This window comes from Pipistrellus hanaki, assembly GCF_964339955.1.
Source record: "Pipistrellus hanaki genome assembly, chromosome: 6".
Classification (NCBI taxonomy): Eukaryota; Metazoa; Chordata; class Mammalia; order Chiroptera; family Vespertilionidae; genus Pipistrellus; species Pipistrellus hanaki.
In genome coordinates this window covers 63,570,785-63,594,167 of record NC_140508.1, presented here as the reverse complement: position 1 = coordinate 63,594,167, position 23,383 = coordinate 63,570,785, and the positions used below count along the sequence as shown (strand labels likewise).

Sequence of the window (23,383 nt, the reverse complement as noted above, 5' to 3'; positions counted from 1 at the left end):
CTCTGGCCTCAGGGCCTTAGCAATAGCCACGCCCATTCTGCCTCTCCGGCCCTGTATGCCCCAACCAGTTCAGGCCACGAGTCAGTCCTTCCTCAGGAAGCCCAGCTCTGTGAAGCGGATGACAAGGAGACCTGCTCCAGGTCAGCAGAAAATGCCAGAGGAGGAAGGCTCTGGAGATGCCGCCCAGCTCATCCACCTTGTAACGCGAGCAGGTCGAACTCGCAGCCTACGTGCCTCGTTTATTTAAGGAGGCATGCGGCCCACCTGCTGCGAGTTTGACATGCTTGTTGTAATGGGCCCTTGGAGAACAGTCATTCACCAACCCAAGTTCTCCACGTCAGAAGCCACTGCAATCTTCTCCCCTGCTCCCCCCAAACCCCCGTGCCCAGAGCATGCTCCCTGGCCTGCTGCAGCCCAGCGGACCCTGCCAGGTCTGATGGGCGATCAAACAGCGCTGTATCCCTGCCTCGGCACGTGAGGTGGCCAATGGGCAAGCAGATCAGAGGCAGGCACTGGACGTGGTTGGCAGAAGGCCCTGGGGAGGGAGCCCAGCTTGGCAAGGCCTGGTGTGCTCACCTCATCCTTGTACTTGGTGATGTAGGAGTAGATCTCATGCAAGGCGCTCATGCTGTTGAACTGGCTCAGGTGTAGTCGCGACTGCTCGGCCAAGTATGCACTCATGTCCTGGTCGCTGATGGCAGGCATCTTGGCAATATCAGCATAGTACCTGCAGGCAGACGGCAGGCTGGCGCGTGAGCTGGGTCCCAGCCCCCCGCTACCACCCAGCCCCTGCACACTCGCCGCACCTCTCCACCCAGCTCTTATAGTTGGGGATGTCCTTGGCGTAGAGCAGTTTGTTGGAAGGCGAATCCTTGCCCAGCTTGTGCTCAGAGGTGGAGCAGGAGTCCATGAAGGTCTGGGCCACCACCGACAGGCAGGCGTCCGTGATGCTGCTCTTGTGGATGTCGAACACGAACTGTGGGTTCTTGATCACGTTCACCCAGAAGCGCAGGGGCAGGCTGCGTGGGCAGGTCAGATGCATGGTCAGAACCCCTCCCAGCCGACCCGGCTCTGCCTTTCAGTGACCACGGATTTCCATGCAGATGGGGAAACTGAGGCCTAGAGAGGATTCTCAGGAAGTGAGAGCTGTCTCCTGCCACCCACACTACGGGAGGAGAGTCCTCCACATGGCCACAGGCTTACACATGCACTCACACACGATCACACGCCTGCTTCTGCCCAGGAATGGCTCCAGGGGACACATCCCAGACATTTGACCTCTGCCCAAAATGCCACCCCTAAAACAGCCATCAACTGGGCTAGTTGTGGCTGTTTAAATTGAAATAGACAAAGTTAAAAGTTCAGAAACTCAGCTGCAGAAATCACACATCAAATGCTCTGTAGCCATGTGGGGACACAAAACCACCACTCTGGATCTAGAACATTCCGTCATTGCAGAGAATGCTCCTGGATGGTGCAGACCAGACGATGCTCCTTCCATGGTGCCCATGGAACCCCTCCAAGGCCCATAGGCAGCACAGGCCAAGCCCGAGGCCCGGGGTGCATCCAGGTTTGGGAAGCAGAAGCATGTGGAGACCAGAGTGCTGGGAGGGAAAGGCTACCAGGGATGGAGTAGGTGGGGGTGGGGGCAGAGGCCCAGGAGCTTCTCTGAAATGGGCCAGATGCTGCGGGGCACATGCTCAGGCTCAGGGAGACAAAGCCAGGCTGAGGAGTGGGTGCTGGGGACGGAGTGCTGACTACCTGAGAGTCCCCAAGTGTTTGCTGTCACTACCACTGTTGTCCTCATCACTGCCGATGGCTGGCACAGGCCTGGTCCACCAGCTTCATTTCTCACAAAGCCCACACTCACTCCCTTGCAGAGCCATGTGCGCACACATGCAGGTTCCATAGCAAAGGGGCTCCTCCGAGCGGAAGCAGAGGCCATGCCCAGTCCCAGAGCTCGGGGGGCAGTGGATGGCCTTCAGATGGGTGAACTGGGAAGGCCCACATGACGAGGGTCTGACCATAGCAGGGCGAGAGCAAACCAGGCAGCCTCTCCCCTCACCCATCAGAACGGGGTACCCAGAGGACAGGCCTCTTGCAGCTGCTCAGCGCTGCCTCCCTGGCTGTGCCCCACCCGCCCAACTGCCAAGCCCGCTCCAAAGGTACCAGTTGCTCTTCCAGGTGTGGCGCACATCGGAGTCGTGTATCTGGTGCTGATCAGCCTGCTCGTCCAGGAAGTCGAACATATACTTGATGGCCAGCGGCAGGGCCGAGCCCCGGTGTGCCGTGCTAAAGATGGTCTCAAACAGGTCGTCCACAAACTTCTGCAGCGTGCCCTGCAGGCAGGCAAAGGCACAAAGCTCCAGGGCACAGCCCCTCAGCTCCCTGGTGGCCGGCAGCTGGCTGTGCTGCGCCCACGTCCCCACCGCCTGCCCATCCAGGCCTACCTTGGTGGCCAGCAACCGCGTCAGGTAGATCTCTGAGACCATCTTGCTGCCACGGTCACCCTCCCGCTGGTCCAGGTGGTCGTGGTTCTTCACCAGGTGCCACAGCTTGGTGCCGCTCTCCAGGTCGGGTGTGATCATGGGTGTGCGTGAGCGCAGGCTGTCGGGGCTGCTGGCTGTGCGTAGCATGCTCTCTGCGGGCACCACACAGTCAGCTGGCAGGCCCACTGCATCCAGCACCCACACCCTGCCCTGGCCCTGGCTGGGCAGCCTCGGGCTGGAAGCTCCTCTGTCTGAGCCTCAGTTTCCACTTCCGAAACCAGGGTCCTCAGCCCCCGCCCCCTGGGTCGTGAGGGACAGAGAATGACATGCTGTTTGTGGGTATGTGCTATAGAGAAAAGGTGAAGCCTCCAAACTGAGGGAAAGGCTGTGTCCAAGTGACAGGCCATGGTGTGGCCCTTCCAACCTTTGCACGGCCCTGCTGCAGAGGGGCCCAGGGTAGGCGTGCTATCCAGGCCAGTGAGCCCTGCCCGCTGCCCAACCCGACCTCTCACCGTATCTGCTCAGGGACTTAGTGAAGGTGGATGAGTTGGAGATGTTGTAGGCAGACGTCTGTTTGGGCACCAGAGCCACCGAGGACCCATCCGTCACCTGTGGGCAGAAGGCCGGGAGACTCATGACCCACCGCTGGGAGCTGTGGTGACACCTCCAATCCTTCAGGGCTGTGCTGGAGGCCATGCACCTCACACTCGAGCCTCAGTCAGGGGCAGGCCCATGGCACCCAGCACCAGCTATTTCCCACCGCAAAGGGCTCCTCTGAGCTGGAGCAGAGGCCACACCCAGTCCCAGAGCGCAGGAAGCAGTGGACACCCCTCAGACGGGTGAGTGGCGAAGGGCCACGTGCAGAGGGCCTGACCATAGCAGAGAGAGAGAGACCCAGCCTTTGGTATATCTCAGATGGGCCAGTCGTGGGTCTGGGAAGGCAATACATGTGACCATGTCCCTGTTTGTGCCAACATCTGCCACCCATGCACAGGGGCCGGAAACCAGCTTCCACTCTGCCCTGGAGCCTGAAGAGAGGCTGAGCCATGCCAGAGGGTGGGAGGTGCAGGGTCACCTGATAATGAGCCAGAGTATTCAGCCTCTTCCAGTCGTTGTCAATCTTGGTGGTGACATCCTCATCCTGCAGGATGATTCGCGCCATGCGGCCCTGGCGCCACTCTGAAGGGAGGAAAACGGTGAGTGCGGGGCCATGGGCAGGTGCCTCATTTGCCCCTTTCCGTGGTCTCCCTCTCAGCCCAGGAGCATCGGTGTCCCAGGGCACTTAGTGCAGAGCCTCCTCCCCCCTCTCCCCCCCCTTCCCTCTTTCCCAGCAGCTCGCAGCCTGGCTCAGAGCAGGAAGCATATGCCCCCAGCAGCAGCTGTCCCGCCCCAGGCAGCCAACCCCCATGCAACACCTGCCTTTGAGTTCTAGGAAGCTCTTCCAACTCCTCAGCCTGGCATTGGAGGCCTCCATGTTGGTGCCCCCACCTCTCCAGCCACATCCACGGTGAGACTCCCCATTCCCAGGCCTGCTGCTCCTCCTCTGCCACCCCGCTCAGCTCCGTGGGTTCCCCTACATGCCCAGCTCATGAGCCAGTGCCACTCCCTGCCCCAGCTCCCTGCCCCAGCTCCGATGGCCCACCCTCCTCCTCCAGTAAGTGGGAACCCCAATCCCCGACTCTTACCTGGACAGGGTGGCCCTCTAAGTGCACTCCCTGATTCCATCCTCAACCCCGCCTGCCTCCACCTTGCCCTGCCCACATCCAGAGCCGTTGGAATACATCCCTTCCCTCAAGCCCTCAACACCCCTCCACGGCCTCCAGCACCCTCCACCAGCAGCCAGGGCCTGGCCTGGGACAAGAGGCCCTGCTTGGGCTTCTCCAGCCCTTAAACCCAGCCCCTTGGCCCTGCCCCTCTCCTTGCACACCTGGGAGGCCGCCCTGGCAGGCCCACTGCTCAGGACCTCAGCACGGCCACACTGCCCGAGCGCACGGAGCCCCGCCCTCACTCACCCAGGTCCATGTCCCCCGTCTTGGGCCGCTGGGAGTAAGGCACACCCTTGTACACGGCGTCCAGCAGCTTCTCCTTGACCTGCGTCACCGTGTCGCAGTTCAGTCCCTTCACCGGCACCTCAGGTGCGTTCTCGTTCTCAGGGTTCACACAGTTCAGGGTCTGGGGGCAAGGAGGGGTGCACCATCAGCACTCACCTCTCGGGGAGGAGGCCGGTGGGAGAGCATGGGTGGGGGCGGGCAGGGCAGGGCGGGGCAGGGCAGGAGGCTGGGCCTGCGCTCACCAGCATCTTGTAGTCGATCTGCTGCCGGATCAGCTTGTCCTCACTCAGGGAGTAGCGCGCCTCACCCGTGATAGCGTCGATGGGGCCCTTCTCCATCTGCTGCTTGATGGCGCAGTACAGCATAAACAGAGGCTCCCCTGCGCACTCCTGTGGCAGCAGGCAAGTGGGGGGTCAGGCTGCAGCCAGGACCCCAGGGGCTTCTGCCCCTGCCCACCTGCCCCCAGTGCCTCTGCACCGTTCCCGCGAGGGGAAATCAGCAACATTTTCAAATTCTTCTAAGAAGGCACGCAGAACCCTGGTTCCAGAGCCCAACAAAGACTGCAAGAGAGTAAGTTAGACAGACACGCTGCCCCTCTGAATGCTGACGTGAAACCCCAACGCGACCTTAGCAGAGTGTCACGAGTACATGAGAAAACGCGATGTGGCCACGTGGGCTTCATGCCAAAGAAAACTACAGCTCAGGCCTCAGCGGGTCCACTGCCCCAGTCCCTAGCCAATGCCCTAGCACCCCACTTACTGGAGCCTGAAGTGCCAACACTGCATTCTGGACCCCCATGGACCACAACGTGGGCAGACCCTGTGCCACAGATCACCAGGCATGACCTTGATTTGCTGGCTGCCAGGGCGCTCCTGGCTGGGACCCTGCCACTGCACGGAGAGGGCTGCCCAGCTCCGTTACTCACGAGGTGCGGATGCACTGACACAGGGCAGTTCACCAGCACTGAGGGCACGAAGCCAGAGCCACGGTGCTGTGGGGCGGCCTCTGGGCATTCTGTGAAGGTCTGCTCTGCTCCCACCCTGACCGCTGCCCCCAGCTACCACACAGCAGCCACGAAAGCTGTCTCCTGCTCTTCCAAACACCTAGTTCTCCCCTCAGGGCCTTGGCACTGCTGTCCCTACAGCCAGCAATCTCTCCTCAGGTCGTCACTGGCCCTTCTGGACTCCACCCAACCTGCCTTCTCAGAACAGCTCCCCAGGCCAAAGCTGCTGGCCCTCATCACCATCAGGACCCTGCCACAACCTCCAGCTTCTGTTGCTCTCTGTGAGGCCCTCTCCCAGCTGGAATGGAAGCTGCCTGAGGGCCAGAGCACAGCCGGCTCACCCACATCACATCCCAACGCCTAGCACGGAGCCGGGGTATGCCTGGGGCTCCGGACACTGCTGGACAACAAATGCCATGAGTGAAAAGATATGTCGAAGGAAGGGGCTCATGTCCTTACAGCAAAGTGAAGACAGTCGACGTCGGAGCTCACCAGTCCTGTCTGTCCTAGGCTGGCCCTGACCACACGAGCCACACCTCAAGCTTGGGGCCTGACTTGCTGTGCCCCTTGCGCAGGCAAGGCCCAAGTTTGGGCACAGGCTCTGGTATTGCCTTGGCGCCCAGAGGATGGAGTTTAGGAATGTGCTCCAAGAAGGCAGCACACTGGCCTACCCCACCCACTCCGTCACCAGAAGCAGCAGCTCTGCCCCATAACCAGGCGCTCTGGGCACCTTGTCAGCATCTGCAATCATGAAAGAAACAGCCCTAGACTCCCAACACGTCTATCTCTGAAATTATGTTTCATTTGCAAACTTGACTTCATTAAGTCAGCTGGGAAGGAGGCAAGAATGGGTGCACATTAGGATGCCCTGCCATTAATAGCTGCCTCTTCCTGCAAAACCCATCTGGAGAGAGTGGCTGGGGGACAGACCAAGCACCCGCCCAAAGGCTCCCCTGCTTGCACGGCGCAGGAGAAAGGGGTATTTCTAAAAGTCAGAAGGAAGAGGTTACTGGCACAGGGTTACACAGTGAATATGGGGAAGCCAGGGTTCTAACCTAGATCCATGTCTTTCTAAAGTGCCTAGCCCAAATGCCAAATGTGCAGAGGGTGCAGGTTGAGCGGGCTATCTATTTCTGGTCCAGCCAGCAGGTTCCCCATTGCTGGCTCCAACCACTCGTGCAAAACCTGCTCAGATGGGGCAAAGTCGGGATGGAAGATCTAAGGCCAGGAGACAGGAAGGCCCAGAACTCCAGGACCCATCTAGTCCTACCCTCCTTGGGCCTCAGTTTCCTATAAAGTGAGGGAAAAGGATGTCTCAAATGCCTCCCAGCCCCAGCTCTGAACATGCAAAAACTACCAATGAATTTTCAAGAACAAAGATAATACAAATATAGTCTATTCTATAAATGATGTTAGGACAAGTGTTTCTCCATTTCAGAGGGGGGAGGGGGAATCAAGTGTGAACCTCCCTTACATAGTACACAGAAATCATTTCTATGAACAACACAGGAGCTATACAAAATGGAAACTTTGTATTTTTTTTTTTTTTTAAAAACCCTGTATAAACTACTAGAAGAAATAACCCTAAAAAAGCAATTAAGGACTAAAAAAAAAGAGACATTAAAAAATAGAAGTGACCAATCAAACAAAAAGATGCCCAAGTTATTAGAGAAACAGTAATTAAAGCAACAAGCTGGCAAAGATGGGGGGGGGGGGAAGCTGATAAAGTAGGTATTATCCAAAGCCTGGGTAAGATTCTCAAACACTAAATCGGTGCAACCCTTATTTGCAAACAACTTGGCAGCATATATTCCAATAAAAAATGAACATGCCTGATCACCTACAATCATCGTTCTGGATATCCACGTAAGCATTAACACGGCGAGCAACGATCATTGGATCAGCACGCTGGCCGCAGTGCAGGCCACGGAGGGGAAAATGCAAGCTCTCCCACCACCTCCAGCAGTGCAACACTCACACTGAGAACATTACGCAACTGTTCACAAGAAGGAAAACCACCTGCAAAGGTGGCCACCACACCTCTGCCTGAGGAGGGGAAGTACAGTGCAGTGTGAAATGTACAGCCCTAGAACGGAAAGAACCTGTAGTGAAGAAAAGGGTATAACACTAGGGTTTCTTCTTAGAATTTCTTCTTATACATGCTATTTATAGATATTTGCTTCACAGTTCAGAAACCAGCATGGAGGACACACATCAAAACACTGATGGTGGTCACCCTCAGTCTGGGAGGACAGCTCAGCACTTTACTCACTCTGTGCTGTTTAGGTATGCTAAAATGAACAGGGGTTACTTTCCTAGTTCATTTTTTGTTTCTTAAAGACAGCAAAGAATGACAGGGATTTGGGGTGTTTAAAAACAATTTAGGGCACACTAAAAAGAAATGCACTTTCAAGCCATGGGAAGACACGGAGGAACTTCAAGTGCATATTACTATATGAAAGAGGAGTCTGAAAAGGCTACAGACTATATGATTCCAACTACAGGACGTTCTGGAAAAGGCAAAACTGGAGGCAGGAAATTATCAGTGGCTGCCAGGTGAACAGGTGGAGCATAAGCATCTTCAGGGCAGTGAAGCTAATATGCAATGGTGGGTACAAGTCACCGCCATTTGTCCAAACCCAAACGCACAGCACCTGGGGGAACCCTCACATGAACGATGGACTTTGGGGGATGTTATTTCAACTTAGGTTCTTCGATTGTAACCAACGCACCACTCCGGCGGAGGATGCAATAATGGGGAGGCTGTACGAGGGCACGCGATATATGGAAAATCTCTGTAACTTCTGCCTGATTTCGCTGTGAAACTAAAATTGTTCTAAAAAAAGTCTAGCAAGTCGAAGTATGGACCAATGGAGAAAAAAGCTGTTATCATGAGAATTTTTATTTATTTATATGAGATGGAGATCTTACCTTTGTGATAATCATTTCCCAATATATGTAAATCAAACCCTTTCGTTGCATGCTTAAACTTACACATTGATATATGTCGATTGTTTCCTGCTAAAACTGAAAAAACAAAATAACAAAGTGCACTCCTCCCTCAGTACTCCCGGTGACTGGTTCCAGGACCTCCCCATAGCAAACCCCACAGACACTCAAGTCCCTTATATGAAGTGGCAAAGTATCTGCAAATAATCTACAGACATCCTCCCACTTACTTTAAATAACCTCCGGATTACTTATAACACCTAATTCAACGTCAACACTGTGGAAATCGTTTTATACTGTACTGTTTAGGGAACAACAGCAAGAAAAAAGTCCGTGCCTAGTCCAGAGTAGATACAACCATCATAGGCCTAACTACATGGTAACACGTCAGTGACAATGTAACGTCTTTTTTCCTGAAAATTTTTTATCTGTGGTTGGTTGAATCCATGGATACAGAACCTGCAGTCACAGAGGAGTGACCATATACATTAAAACCCCCCAAACAGTTGTGGCACAAAGTCAGAGGCCAGCTAATGTAGACGGGAGGAGCCTGAGCCAGTGTCGGGCACCCCTCCTGCAGATCCACATGGCTCTGGGCCAGTGCCTCCTGCCCAGCACCTCACACATCCTTCGTGAGGGGCAAACATGGTTTGTGAGTAGAGGGGTGCTGTGAGCAGATGGAAGCACACCTTGGCCCTGCTCAGCTTCTTCAATGGAACCCTGGAAGGGTGGGCCAGTCAACTTGGCCTGTAGTTTCCAACACTGCCTTGCCGCCGCTCCCTTAGCCAAGCCTGGCCTCCTCTCCCTCTACCCGATACCCGATACCGACCTGACCCGACCTCCATGAAGTGGCCCCACCTTCGAGCCCACAGCACCCACAGCTTCCTGATAACAGCACCCACTCAACCGCTCTGCCTTCAACCCTCTGCGCCGGCCCCACTGGCCTACTTCCTGCAGCCTGACCCTCCACCAGGCATCACACAGCACACACCCAGTCCAGGCCTCAGGCTGGATTTCTCAGCTGTGGAGACTCAGGAGCAGACGGGCCGATGAAGCTAAGGCAGCTCGGACCCAATAGCTCATGTCCTCTAAACTTTGCTTCTCCTGATTCCAGAGTGCAATTCAATGAGCGTGTAAATACATCACCGTCTCACCAAATTTTACAGGAAATGCACAACTTTTCATTACTGGCTCCCAGCTCAGCATAACAAGAACCCCAGCATTTGCTGGGCACTCTCCACAGGCCTAGATTTTCCCAGAGAGCCCTGTCCAGCCTGTCTTCCCTGTCCACACAATACTTCACCCCCACCTCAGAGCCGTTACTCCCTCTGCCTTGCTAAGCAACTCCTTCCCTTCCTCAAACCTCACCTACTCCTTGACATCTGCCCCTTTTCACATGTCCTGATTCCTATTTACCCTCTCTCCCCAGCCAGGCAGGACTCTGCTCTGGGCCCAACAGCATTCTGAGTGAAGGGCTGAATCTTGGGTGTCCCCGATTCAGTAAGGACACAGGAAACCTTGGCTAAGAAGCAATCACGGGGATATTCATAATAGGCTCCACTGCCCATTATCCTGGCCGTCCGCAGAGCGCCTACCGAGGTCAGAGAAATGAGCGGAAGCACGAAAGAACATACAGCCTGGGCCTGGTCTGGGACCCACTGTCCCCTCCTCCTGAGTGTGTCTGCCAAGCCTTCAGATTTCAAGGGAAAGCAGATGCCTGGGTCTGAGCGATCTCCCACTCTCTACGTGCAGCCCACACGGGATCCCCCTGGACCCATATCTGGCCGGGGGCTGCAGTTTGTGCCCTCTGCCTCCACCCCTTCTGAGGACGGCACGGGTCAGGGCCTGTCTTCCAGGGGTGGGGGCTCTCCCAACCCTGAACAGGGGCTTGTCTGTGCAACTTCTCCCCACAACGGGAGCCATCAGGAGGCCCCAGGGGTCTCCCCAGGCTGGCCCAGTGCTGGGGACGGGACACACAGACTCCCCTGCCAGGTCGTCCCCCCTCATCCTTAGCTCCAAGCCATGGGTACAGCGCAGAGACCTGGGCCTGTACTCAAACTCCAGCTCAGCTGCACACGGGCTGAGGCCCAAGACAGCTTGCCTCAGAGCTGGGGTGGCCATTCCTGCCTCGGTGACTGGGTGAGGCCTGTACAGCCTCATAGAGACAGGAGAGGGGCCAATGGGTGCATGTCCTGCAGGAGTCCACTCTGAGCCACTCTGGGCTGAGACTGCATCTCTGACCTCTTTCCCTCACACCCATTCATCTGTCCCCAGACCCTCTTGCCGTTCTCTCCTCCCCAGCCCACCTACCTTGAGGAATTTGTACAAAAGGAAGGTGAACCAGTTGGTCAGCATCTTCTCTGCTACTGACTCAGTCCTGGAGACAGACAGAGGAGGGTGACATAACTCCCACTGCCAGGCCCACACATATGCCCACCCTCACCCTCACCCTCACCCCTTCCTATAGCACTAAAGGCACTCACGGCTGGGGAGCTGCGGTGGAGACCCCAGCCCTCAGCCCCAGAGGAGGCCTCTGAGCATGTCTCAGGCCTGGCACTGATGGTCCTAGAGTGGAGACCCACGCCCAACACCTGGTCCCCACTACCAATCTCTGGTCAGAGGAAGGCGGGGCTTCCTCTAAAACCGCTACAGTGACGCCCCAGGCCGAGCATCCAGCGGGCCTTGGTGTCTGCAGGTGGGAGGGTGGGCTCACCGCCGCAGCAGCAGCTTGGGGTGGTTCTTGCTCTCGAGGTTCTTCTCAATGAGGTCGGACAGCAGCTGCTTGAGCACGCCCGTGGCATACTCCATCTCGCCCTGCAGAGCCGTCATGATAAGCGAGGCCACATTCCCACGGTCGCGCATGGAGAAGCTGCGCTGGGCCTCCAGCGTGCGGATGAAGGTTAACAGGAAGTGCTTCTTGGTCAGCAGCTGCCCAAACAGTGTCAGTGATTTCTCCACATTGGCCTGAACCTGGAAGGACAGGAGCCTGCTCAGACCCACAGCAGGGTACCCAGGACTGTCCGGGGGGCGGGGGTGGGGAGCATGGGCAGGGGGGCAGAGAGGGAAGAGGCCAGAGGGCAGGGCGAGGCTGCAGAGGTGACACTCTGACAGTGTCCAGGCCTCAACAGTCCTCAGCAGAATGGACGTAGCCTGGCAGCTGCCAGAGACACCCAACCAGGCTGAGACCCAGGCACACCAGCGTTAGTAAGGGGTGTAGAATGGGGGCCTGTTCCTGCCACCATCTAGCAGGCTGGAGGGAGCCCAACCCAACACCCCATCTGCACATCCATGTTTTCACTCTGCTCTTGCCACAACCATCAACCCAGAAACTTCACGGAAGATGCCTGAAGTCCAGCGGGGGAAGCAGCTTATTAGAGCCACGTGGCATGGAGGTGGGATAAAGAGGTGGGATGCAGGCATGGCTCGCTCTTATCTGTACCAAGGCTTGTCAGGCAGGAGGCTCCCCGCTACTGGGCTGTGCCAGAGGCCCCCAGTAACATCTGGTTCCCAGCTCAGGAAGACAGATGGCAGGTCCCAAGAAGAACACACAGTCACAGCTATGAAAGCAGCTGGACTAGCACAGCAGAGAGCAACATGAGGAGAGAGACCTGACAGAGGACACGGAGCTCCCAGCAGGCAGCAATCCCAGGGAACACCTGGGCCCAAGCCAGAGTGACAGGAAATCTTTCAGGTTCAGTCTAAGAGGAAACATCCCACCAATGGAACCGCACAGGTGAGCAGGCCCCAACATGCGAGGTGTGCAGAGAAGGGATGCCCTCGGCTAGAGAACAGACAGAGCCATCTGCAGGGCCTGGCTATTCCCAGCTGGGAACTGGGCTCCTGGCCTGCCATGGAGGCCCCTAAGGTGTATTGTGCCAACAGCCAGGACTCTGACATCTTCAGAGAAAGGCCCAGCTCTGATGGCCTCCATGCTCCCTTGGTCACGTGCTCCTGCCCCAAACAGCCACAAGAATTTCAGCTGGGCACTCACACCTCCCAGCATACATGGACCGGGCTCCTGCCCAGTGAAGCCTGGCATTCAGAACCACCCAGGAGACAGACCAGGATGAGCTGTAGGGTGTATGAGACGGACTAAAGGGCTCCACAAAATGAAGGCGGCCCCAAGGAGCCCAGTCACTGGGGGGGGTTTGCTGGGTTGTGACTCTCCCACCCCAGACTCCTTCCTGACCTTCCTCCTTGCTTCCCAGCTCCCTTCCTGCAGGTTTAAGCCATCCATCAGGACCCTCCAGCTGCCCACCAGCACCCCAGGAGCCCCCCCCCCCCCAAGATGGATGCGGGATGAGCCCCGACCAGCAGCCCACCTCCATCTCCTTGAGCACGGGGTGGTCCTCAATGCCGGGGAAGAGCACCCGCATGGCATATGTCCTGTAGTCGAGGAAGGGGATGCCAGCACCATCCAGGTCATTGGTCAGCTCGTGGATATCCGTCTGCAGCTCTGCAAAGGCTATGGGCAGACCAGGAATCAGGGCAGGTGCCCCACTGGCCTCCAGGCTCCCGATCCCCACTCAGGACCAGGCTTACACCCTAGCTCTGCTGCTCACTGGTGGGGTGACCTTAGGAAACTACTGCCCATGCCTCAGTTTCCCTAGTCCTAACACAGGAATAAAATCCCTTTATTTCTCTGAGTCGTCACAGGATTAGCCAAGATGAGAGCTAATTTGTACAAGATGAGAGCTAATTTGTGTCCCATCAGTGGCAGGCGGGTTTGTCAGGGAGTGAGGAGACTCCCAGGACTGGCAGGTACTTAGCAAAGGGATACCTTGGTCCCTTTCAAGTTAACAACCTGATGACAGGCTCATTTTGACCCCGAGGCCCTTAGGCCCACCCTATCACTTAGCTCCTTTTCTTCATTCAAAATTAGAACACTGCTATTGTCTGCCTTCTAGAATTGTGAGCATTCACTAGTCAATATCAGCAATATGCTATGGTTGTGCCTAGCACCTCACAAACATTCAATAACTGGTGATTATCACCAGTGCTGCTGTCACCCTTCATAACAGATGTGTGAGGTGTTGCTCAGAGACATGCACAGAGACCATGAGTAGGTAGGGGCTGGCCTGTTGCTGGGGCCCTAGCCCTGAGGCATCATCTCATACCCAGCCAGGGAAGTCGGCCATCATGGTAGCTGAACCTAACCCTCAAGTGACCACTGTGCAGCCCATCGCCCATAGCCCCAGCCCCCACTTCCCTGCTGCCAGTACTCAGTCCCACTCACACAGCCAGCAGCATTGCCCTCAACTCTGCCAGGGATGAGCCATGGCACCTTGGGCACACTGGCCTTCCTGAGAAATATCAGGAAGTTCCAGCTTGCTGACCCGCTAGCCACTGCTCACCCAATTCCAACATCTACAGCCTCTGCCTCCAGAACCCACCCCATTCTCTGGACCACCCTCACCTGCCCTTGGGGTCCACCCACTTTCCATCAGGGGCTTCAGGGTCACAGACTTGGGGAGCATGTGACCAGGTGTAACATCAGGAGTTGGCTGGAGTTGGGCACAGCAGGGAAGCTAAGCTCACCCACTATGGCCATCTTGTCACCACCGAGAGCGAGGAGCCCCAAGACGAAGGGATTCCTGACAGGCATACATTCGGAAGCCAGCGTACTCTGCACTTGCCCTGATTTCTGCCATTCACACCCCAGGGTCGACGTACACATGCCCATCCCAGAGGACTACAGCCTGACTCCCTGAGAAAGGGCTCCTCAAGGACTAACGGCCACCAGGCCAGGGTCTGCATGTGCTGAGGGGTAAGGAAAAGGCCCCACTCAGCTCGATGCTTGGCCACAGGCATGGAGCCACCACGCTAGCATGAGCATGCATGCAGCACTGCCCTGCAGGCTCTGCACAGGCCATCTGGACACTCACAGTGCCCAGTGAAGTGGGCACTGGCACTATGCCCATCCTACAGATAAGGAACCGCGACACCCACGATTATGTGTCTGCCCAGTGTTCTACAGCCAAGATGGGCTCAGATGGCTAGAGTCTGCGTTGCAAGCAGCATCCTACAGAAGCCATATCTGCCCCAAGGGCCTAAGGCCCCAAGGCCCCAGGCCCCAGTGAGACCCCTGCCTGCTTCACTGGGAACAAGCCCAGCATAGGGAGGCCATCAAGAATGTTGCAAACTGAGTGGTGAAGTTGGCAGGCAGACAGTCCCTGGCTCAGAGGTAGCAGCACCCCAGCATGCCCTATGTCCCTGGAACCGCTCATGTTTCTCTGCCCATAGCTCCAACAGACCTTCCTTGCATTCGAGGGCCACACGGGACTCCAGGTTGTCCATCTGGAGCTGCAGCCGCTTGAGGGTGCGGTCAGCATCGCGAGATTTGCGCTTGTAGGCAATGAGCACCGCCACGATGACAAGCAGCAGGAGGCCCCCACCCCCGCCGATACCCACGATGGCGGGCAGGGTCAGCAGGCTGTCTGAGTACATCTGCAGCATGCCCGGGGAGAACTCGAAGCCACCAGCCCGAACCTGGAGGGGAGGGTACAGACTGTTCAGGTGACATGCCCACTCATAGCTCCTGGGCCCACACCCTCAAGATCCCCACAGCATCTGCCTCTGGCCTGGACTGCTCAGTGGGGACGGGGACCCTGGGGACCCAGGGTAAGTGCCAGGCCACCTGGAGTACATGGATTGGATGAGGGCCAAGTTAGGGCTTGCCTGGAGCTGGGCTCTGTCACAGAGTTGGGGTTGTCATAGGTGGGACTAGGTCAGCAGGTCAAAGACAGGAAGGACCCAGTAGACCAGAGCCAGGGCTGAGGCACAGGTCACCGGGCTATGGACATACCGTGACCTTGTGCTGCCCCGTGAGGTTGGGTGACTCGCAGAGGAGCTGCGTCTCCGACACTGTGAGGATGCAGGGCGTGGAGCCGATGAGGACCGTGTAGTTGAGCCTTGAGTTGCCAGGTGCAGGTGGTAAGAGATTTCGGCCCTGGGGGTGGAGGGTGCGGATGAGCTAGAGCCCCAGTGGCCCTTGCCTCACCTGTACCCCCACCCCTGCCCGCTGAGTGAGGCCCACCTTGAGGATGAGTGGGGAGCCGGGCTTCAGCTCCAGGAGGCCCGTGGGGCTAAGTGGCTCCAGCACGGGGTCGGGAAAGTAGAGGAAGGAGGAGGAGTTGAGCACAAGCAGGGCACGCACGTCATCCATGACAAAGCCCAGCTCTTGAGGCCGCTCCCCCTGCTCGGCCGGGCTGCGGGAAGGGTTGTCCACCGACGGGGCCAGGCACACCATGGTGGTGTCGTTGTACACCAGGCAGTTCTGGGGACACAGGTGCGAGGACATTGGGCCAGCTGCTCTGCACAGGGAGCCCGGCCCTGGCAGGGCCAAGGGGCTGCCGCCGCGTAGGCACACCCAGAGGCCAGGGATGGCTTCTTTCCCCGGGGTCTCCAAGCACAGCAACTGCCAAGGCAGCTTGGGCTGCACAGGAGGGGGAGGGGTACAGGGAGGGGCAAGAACTCACGTTCTCCCTTTCAACGCCTCCGTACTTGGCCCGGATGCGGGGTTCTCGGACAGTGGCCAGGTTGGTGCCTGTGACTGTTAGGAGGGTCCCTCCACTAGAAGATGAGGGGTGAGGGAATGAGGGGTCATGGGTGAAGCTCTCCATCCCAGCCCTGCAAAAACAGGTGGGTCCAGACACACCACCCAGCTTCCCAAAAGACACAAGCAGGTTACAATCTTTCAGCACCAGAACTCAGATTAAATCAACCACATCTGCGGACAGGGATCCATTATCCTGACAGCTGTGGCTGGAACATCTTCATTCTTGTTCTTTTTTTTTTTTCTTTTTTCTTTTAAAGAGTGCAACATCAGAGTTTAGAGAAATTTTTGTGTAACTTTCCATGTTGCTGCATCTAGAGCAGGGGAGTGACCAAAGTCTTAAACTTTGTTAGTTCTACTCCCATCCACAGAGACGGACGCGGGCAGCACAGGAAGGGTGTGGCCACACCCTGCCCAGCTCTGCACAAGGCACCACCACCGTAAGGAAACCACCAGAAATACAACTGGTCCCTCCAAACAAAACACTTGGTGGCAGGACCACACAAGGAAGAGGAAGAGGAGAACCCGTCCTCACAGCATCCCAGGGGACAGGGGGGACCCCTGAGGCTCAGGGCAGGAGGGGGCAGCCCCACCTGTTGATGCTCCACTCGGGATCAATCTTCAGGATGGTGGGGTCCTCGGTGTAGTTGTACTTCACCTCAGGGTTGGTAAGCTGAGCACGGTTGATGTTGATGACAATGGGGGCGCTGCCAGGGCTCTGCCCGGGGGGTGTCTGACACCGGATCTCCCGGGAACTCCTCCTGGAGGGGCCCCATGGGACAGTGAGGATGTGGGTGCTACAGCTCACCTCCCAGGTTCCATCAAAAACAGGCACGTGGGCAAGTTACTCCCCAGGCCTTACTGCCCAGTTGTAAAACGGGCCACACCAGGACCTGAGGACTGTTACAGCCACTTTCCCATCAGCCCCTCCAAGGGGTCAGGCGCTTATCTGCCCATCTTGGACCCCATCCTGGCCCTCTCCTTCCAAATTGCCCCACTTGGTATTCGAGGCCCTATCTGACTGGCTCACCAGCTAAGGGGCAATCCTGACTCATTCCCCAGGTGACCCAGCCATGCCCATGCCTGGGCAGTCACCACAAGCAGGCTGCTGAGTGGTAAGGGAACTCAAGGAGGCCCAGGGATGGCTGGCGAGACAGAGACTGTGGAACCCTGACCTTCCCACCTGCTGTGGCACTGCCTCGACTCAGCCTGTGGCTTCTGCTGCCAGGAGAACTAGAGTGCCAAGCTCAGTGCCAACTCTTGCTACATGAGTGATGCACACGCCTCCCGATGTGAAACTGGGGCTAAGCCTGGGCCTGGAGTGCGTAGGCAAAACGAGCTGGCTGGAATGGGGGAACTGGGTCACCCGCACTGGGCAGCCAGCCAGTCGCTACCTGCACCTGGGTCCCCAACTCCGCAGCTCTTTCAGCACAGCTGGGAGGCCCGCAGCAACCAGGCCTGCGAGTGCAGCAAGACTGCAAACACCAATAATTAGTCTGATAACGGGTAATTACCACAGGAAAATATTTAAAGGGCCGCTCCATTATCATCCCTAATCTAAAATTATCTATTTCAAGCCTCAGGGCTTTTGTTAGCATTTTTTCTCTTAAAAATTTTTAAAAATACTTATTAATGTTCCCAAGGGATCCCTCAATCCCAGGACAGGGTGGTTGTGCCTGCCCCTTGAGCCCAGGCCCTGCCCACCGGTCAGCCCAGTCTACCTGCCCTTCCCATTCTGAGGTAGCCTGTCTCCATGGTAACCTTCTTACCACTAGTTTCCATAGTGATCACCCTGGCCAAGGCTCTCCAGGTTCCCCTTGTTTCCCAGGCAACAGGAGGGGACATGCAGCCTTCTGAACCAACCACCACGAGGGGAAGGTGGGCCATACCTACCCCCCAGCCCCAACCCCATCCACACCCCCTTACCAGGAGAAGGAGCAGGGCCGGCCGCCAACAGACACGGCCACATCACTGCCTGCATTGAGGTGGCTGCCCTCGATGCCAATCCAGGTGCCCCCCGAAAGAGGCCCCCGGGCAGGACTCACGCGGTAGAAGGTTGGAGTCTGTGGGAAGAAGGAACTTGCTGGAGCTCCAGGAAAGACCTAAGCCCCTGGCCCAGCGGCTTGCTTGCCATCTCCAGCCTTGCCCGGCCCTGCGCTCATGGACTCTCAGACGGAGCCCATAGGCAGGGCCCCAAGTCTACAAAGGCATCTGGAGTCAGACCCAGAGATGAGGAGGGGAGATGGCGACTAGGAGCAGAGGTGTTGCTGCATGCAGGGGCCCACGAGAGGACAAGGAGCCCCACACCTGAAATAGCCTTTGGGCCAAGCCAGGCCCTGCAGAGACAGGCCTCACAGCCCCGAGGCCTCATGGGAAGAAAGGGTTCCAGGCTGAGTGGGGTGGGGCTTACCACGAAGGTGAAGCGTTTAGGCGACAGGGCCCGGAACTGGGGGGAACAGTCCCGCACGCACACCTCCACCAGGGCGTCGTGGGCCCGCACCGTGCTGGCATCGCCGATCTCGCAGACGATCCTGTGGGGCACCAGAGGCCTCAGCAGGCTGCAGCGCCCAGCTGGGCATCGGGGCCCCCCCACCCGGCCCGGGCTGCACTCACTGCTCGGCGCTGATGTACTCGCTCTCCACGGGGCTGCACAGCACCTTGCCCACTCGCACGCCCAGCCGCACGTCCTCGAAGCGCAGGCCCAGGTTCTCACCCGTGATTGTGAGCCTGGTGCCTCCCTGCCGTGGGCCTGTCTCTGGTGACAGCTGTGGGGAGACAGGGTGGGAGGCCAGCAAGGGCCATGAGGAGCTGCGCAGGGAGGCAGCGAGGCAGTCAGAGACCCCATTCCCCTCGGTGGCCCAAGAGGTGCACCTACTTTGTGGATCTTGGGGTCGGTGCAACGGCTGCTGCCATGGCGGGCATGCATCCAGGCAGCAGGCACGTCAGCGGGGCAGTGGGGACGCAGGGAGCAGCGGCGCTCAGCCACGCACCAGCCGCACTCGAAGCGAGGGTCAGCTTTGAGGCAGAGGCCACAGCTCTCCCGCAGGGCCGGGCACTTGTAGAGGTGGGCTGTAGGGGGAAACACAGTCAGCTGGGCCAAGCCACGGCCCCACCCCCCGTGCCTCCCCACAGGCTCACCCTGAATGTTCTGAGGGTTATCAATGATGAAGTTGCCGTTCCACACCACCGACAGGTTCACAGGCAGGTCGCTGATGTCATTGCCCTCGTAGGAGTACTGCGGACAGTATGCAGTGCAGTCAGGCCAAAACCCCGGGAGGCAGGTCAGGGCTTGTGTACCCCTCCTGGCCACGGCTGGGACTGGATGCTGGGAGCGAGCTTGGTGGGGCAGGCTCTTGGGGCTTCGCCTGTCCAGACTGGTGTTTCCAATCCAGAGCTTGGTACCCAACAGAAACACCTGGCCACCAACCAATCTAAGGACTAATCCTCTCCTGCCAGACCCAGCTCTCCCTCCAAGCCCTAACTCCAGGTCTTCCTTCCCAGGGGCCCTGGTCCCTGCTCTCCAGGCAAACCTCTGACCCTGCAGCATATGAGGTGTATCCTCCAGGATGACCTCCCTACTTCCCCCACCAGGACTTCCTAGCTGGACCCCCAGGATGCCTGTCAGGGATGCTCTGTGAATTGAGGTACAAGTTGTGTGCCCCCATGCCGTGGGCAAAGGCTGGTAAAAAGCACTGCCAGGTGAGGCTCGGCCCTCCCCTCCCGGGAGCTCAGGCCCAGCACTCCCCGCTGTGCCCCACTGTCTGCAGTTGAGGCCCTCCACTCCATCCCAGAGCAATCCATCATCATTTTATCTGCAGGAATTTAGCTGGATCTTATCACATTCCCTGATACTCCTGTCCCCTTTAAAAATGGTGACAGAAAAGATAAATGTGGGCCTGGTGAGAGGAGAGGCAGAGGGGAGGAGTGCAGGGAAAGAGGTGACAGAGGTTTGGGGATGGTGAAGAGACAGAAACAGAGAGACATACACACAGACGGCCTTAGATGGAGAGGAAGGAGAAGGTGGACAAGGCTAGGCCAGGGAGCCACAGAGATGCAGGTGGAAGGTGTGGCTGGCAGAGTCAGTGATACAGTAAGGGAGCGAGAGAACTGAAAGGACGGGACAGCCAGCTGGCTGACCTGGCCCCAGGAGCCTGTTATGACCCCCAGCGCACCCTGCTACGAAAAGGAGAGGTTGGGGAAGGCTCTGCCACCACTGGCAAGGGGCCCTTCCCCTGGGATTCTACAGGGTGGGGGCCAAGCGCAGGCCTTTGCAGAGAACTCAGAAGCCACAGGGCCTTGGCCACCGCAGGAAACCCTCCTCTCCTGCCTACAGTCTTCCTGAACAGAGGGGAAGACTGAGGCCTGCCAGCAGTCACAGAAAGAGCTGGAAGAGGCCTCTCGGGACCCCCACTCCCCCAATCCACAAGGAAAGGGTTTGAGTCTACAGAGATCACAGTTACTAAATTCACTAAACTTGGTAACAAGCTTTGAAAATATCATCCTATTAGATTCAAAGCTCCCAATGTGGCTGCTGCTTGGCACTGGGGCAACACCTGCCTCCTGGTGTGCAAACGCACGGGCCACTATGAACGGTTTCTGTGTCTGGCCACAGGAGATATAAAAGGAGCTGAGTACTTGGGCACAAATCCCCCTGCCCCTGGCCCTCTGGAAGCATTGGGTAATAACAGCATGTGGGAGTTTCCACCCCCCCAACCTGGCCTCCTCACCCGCGTCCCCAAGACCCCAGGCAAAGCCCTGTCTGCATATCTTGCCACATCTAAGTTGCCCATTTCCACTTCTGAGATGTGCTCCCCCCAAACATGTGGGTGGCTCTTGGCAATGCCCCACCCGCACACCCAGGCATGGCAGACCCCTGGGAGCTCGCAGAACACCTGACTGTGCCCTATCCTTTTGCCCAGGAGCAGAAAGCAGATCCTCAGGCTGGGAGTGTGACCAGCCCAGGCCAGCAGAAGGAGTTCCCCACGCCCCCGGCCAGCTCCACTGGCCTTACCGAGGAGTTCTGGCATTGCAGGCTGGAGCTGTTGAAGCGCAGAGCGTTGACACGGGCCGGGCTTCCCGGGATGTGAAAGAGGCACTCGTACCCACGCTGGCCTGACTGTGGCTGCGGCAGGTTCCGGGCAGTGAGGGTGATGGGCTTCACCACGCCCACTGGCACGTAGATCTGAGTGGAGGGCAGGATCTGCGGGCAGTCCTGGGGGTGACAAGGCTTCAGCTGAGCGTAGAGGGGGCCAGTGAGCAGGGTGTACCCCACTGTGTCCCAGACTGTAATCTATGTGCAGAACCCGTGCTTCTCCTGGGCAAGCACCACTGTGCCCACTTTATACACTGGAAGACTGAGGACCTCAGAACAGCCAGCTGCTCCAGAGGCAGGAAGCCTGGGTTCTACACTTGCCAGGCTGTGTGGCTGTACTCTGTGCACTGGGGCAGGCCCTCCCGCCTCTGGGCTCAGTGTACTCTGTCTAATGTTCTAGGACCCCACCATTCAGCAACCAAGAGGTCCCATCTGGTCCACAGCTGAAAAAGCCCTTGAGACAGAAGCAGCCAAGAGTGCGCGCTGGGGCTATAAGCTCTGCCGGAGGCCCAGAAAGCATGTAAAAATAGTCAGGCAGAAAAACAGCCGGGGCCCCCAGGGCCAGCATTTTGGCAACAATAACTGATGCAATAGCCCAGCTCCCTTGCAGCACACTGGCAGCAGCCACAGGAGGAGACAGACCCAGGGGCATGCCACTGAGCTGGGCTTTAAATAGAGATGCTGAAAACAGGCCGTGATCCCCAAGGCCTGCAGTATCTCCCAGCGGAGTGTGGGCCCAGGCCTGGCTCTGCAGAGGTTTTGGGGGCCTGTGACACTGGGGGAGCAGAGCCAGGCAGGCTGACCACTTCCCTTAGGTCTACAGGGTGACCCCATCTCCACTAGGGAGAGGCAGATGATGGTGACGCGTACCAAGGGCCACCAGCCCTGCACTCAGGGGCCCTCACTTATGCCAGCACTTTCCTTGCGATTTGTAGGGGTGCCCAGCCCAGCCACCAGGCCCAGGCAAACCTCTGACCCTGCAGCATATGAGGTGTATCCTCCAGGATGTATGCCTCCCTAGACCTTGTCTGTCCCTGCTGGACCCCCCAGCAGCCCTGGCTCGTCCTGGCCACCAGAACTGTTCTCACTGTTCCCCCGCCTCACACCTCACTCTGTGGACACTATCTCAGCCATTGTCAGTCTCAGAGTGTAGGCCCTGAGATCCCCAGCTCGTCTCTCTGGCCGGGCCTTGGCACCTCAGCCATCGAAAGGATTCTGACATTCCTTTCAGACACCACCAGTGGCCTGAGGCCAAGCTGAGCTGGAAGAAAGATACGTAATGTGGACCAGAGCTCTTCCTTACGGGGACCCATCTCTGCCCATTCAGGGGACTCTGGGTCTGTAAGCCGGCTCAAGTCTACGGAGTGAGTGAGGAGCCACAACTGTTTATACGATTCAAGTTAGATTTTTAGTCACCTGACCTAGAACTCTTCTGCCTACACACAGTAAGTAAGACTTTAGGAGTCTGCCCTTCCATTCCACTTCTGGGGACGCCAGGGCCAGGGCAAGTCCCTCCTGGTAAGGAGGCCACCAGGACAGAAGGCACATGACTCCCCTATGCTGGCCACCCCGCCCATTCCTGGAGAAGCCAGACCCAGCATTCCTAGCAGAAAGCCCTAGCTTCTAGGTTTGGGTTCAGAGTGCACGTGGGCTCAGCTTCAGTGGTGCTCTACATGGGACCCCTGCCAGGCATTGGACCTGCACCAGCTGCCTCCTCACCGCCCTTCCCTAACATGCTCTGGTGGCTTCCACTTCAAACAACCCAAGCAAACGTGAGAGTACAGGGACAGGGCAAGTAGTGGGGTTCTTGGGGACTCCTCCCAATGGAGTAGGGAACCAAGACACTGCAGAATGAGCAAGCTCCTGAGTGAAGGGCAGCCCCAGAGGAGCCAAATCCAAACAAAAGATGGAAGGAGAGGCCTGGGCTGGGAGCCCAAGTCCTTCCAAACAATAGGATTCGTTGTCTGCGGATGTTACACTCCCTATAAATGTACCCATAAAACCTGGGACTACAGCTTATGACAGCATCTCTGTGGAATAAATCCATCCCCCAATAACCCTCCCTGGACCCACAATCGCTCCCCGCTCGGCCTGCATGAGCAGATTCTTCAGGACGGATCTGCACTTGCTGCTCTATTTCCCCTGGCCATGGAGGCCCACAACAGCCCACTGAGGCTCCTAGACCCCATAGTCCCTAACCCCCTGGAATCAGCCCCACTAGCTTCCTGCGGCCCCAGGGTCCCT

The 23,383-nt window shown here is 57.5% G+C and overlaps 1 protein-coding gene across 1 annotated transcript in view; it reads right to left on the bottom strand.

The window, feature by feature from the left end:
• The window catches only part of PLXNA1 (plexin A1), a 52,091-nt gene that overhangs the window by 4,396 nt on the left and 24,312 nt on the right, over positions 1 to 23,383 (bottom strand). Inside the window, exons 10-31 of the mRNA XM_084887355.1 lie at positions 21,059 to 21,259; positions 19,186 to 19,282; positions 18,923 to 19,116; positions 18,661 to 18,812; positions 18,458 to 18,578; positions 17,974 to 18,110; positions 16,641 to 16,808; positions 15,971 to 16,064; positions 15,529 to 15,768; positions 15,298 to 15,441; positions 14,747 to 14,981; positions 12,815 to 12,957; positions 11,206 to 11,462; positions 10,803 to 10,869; positions 4,783 to 4,929; positions 4,502 to 4,661; positions 3,565 to 3,668; positions 3,002 to 3,098; positions 2,451 to 2,641; positions 2,170 to 2,339; positions 807 to 1,019; positions 577 to 727 (exon numbers count right to left, since the gene is read on the bottom strand). Of these exons, the coding sequence (XP_084743481.1) occupies positions 577 to 727; positions 807 to 1,019; positions 2,170 to 2,339; positions 2,451 to 2,641; positions 3,002 to 3,098; positions 3,565 to 3,668; positions 4,502 to 4,661; positions 4,783 to 4,929; positions 10,803 to 10,869; positions 11,206 to 11,462; positions 12,815 to 12,957; positions 14,747 to 14,981; positions 15,298 to 15,441; positions 15,529 to 15,768; positions 15,971 to 16,064; positions 16,641 to 16,808; positions 17,974 to 18,110; positions 18,458 to 18,578; positions 18,661 to 18,812; positions 18,923 to 19,116; positions 19,186 to 19,282; positions 21,059 to 21,259 (3,483 nt within the window). The remainder of the gene's footprint in view (positions 1 to 576; positions 728 to 806; positions 1,020 to 2,169; positions 2,340 to 2,450; positions 2,642 to 3,001; positions 3,099 to 3,564; positions 3,669 to 4,501; positions 4,662 to 4,782; positions 4,930 to 10,802; positions 10,870 to 11,205; positions 11,463 to 12,814; positions 12,958 to 14,746; positions 14,982 to 15,297; positions 15,442 to 15,528; positions 15,769 to 15,970; positions 16,065 to 16,640; positions 16,809 to 17,973; positions 18,111 to 18,457; positions 18,579 to 18,660; positions 18,813 to 18,922; positions 19,117 to 19,185; positions 19,283 to 21,058; positions 21,260 to 23,383) is intronic.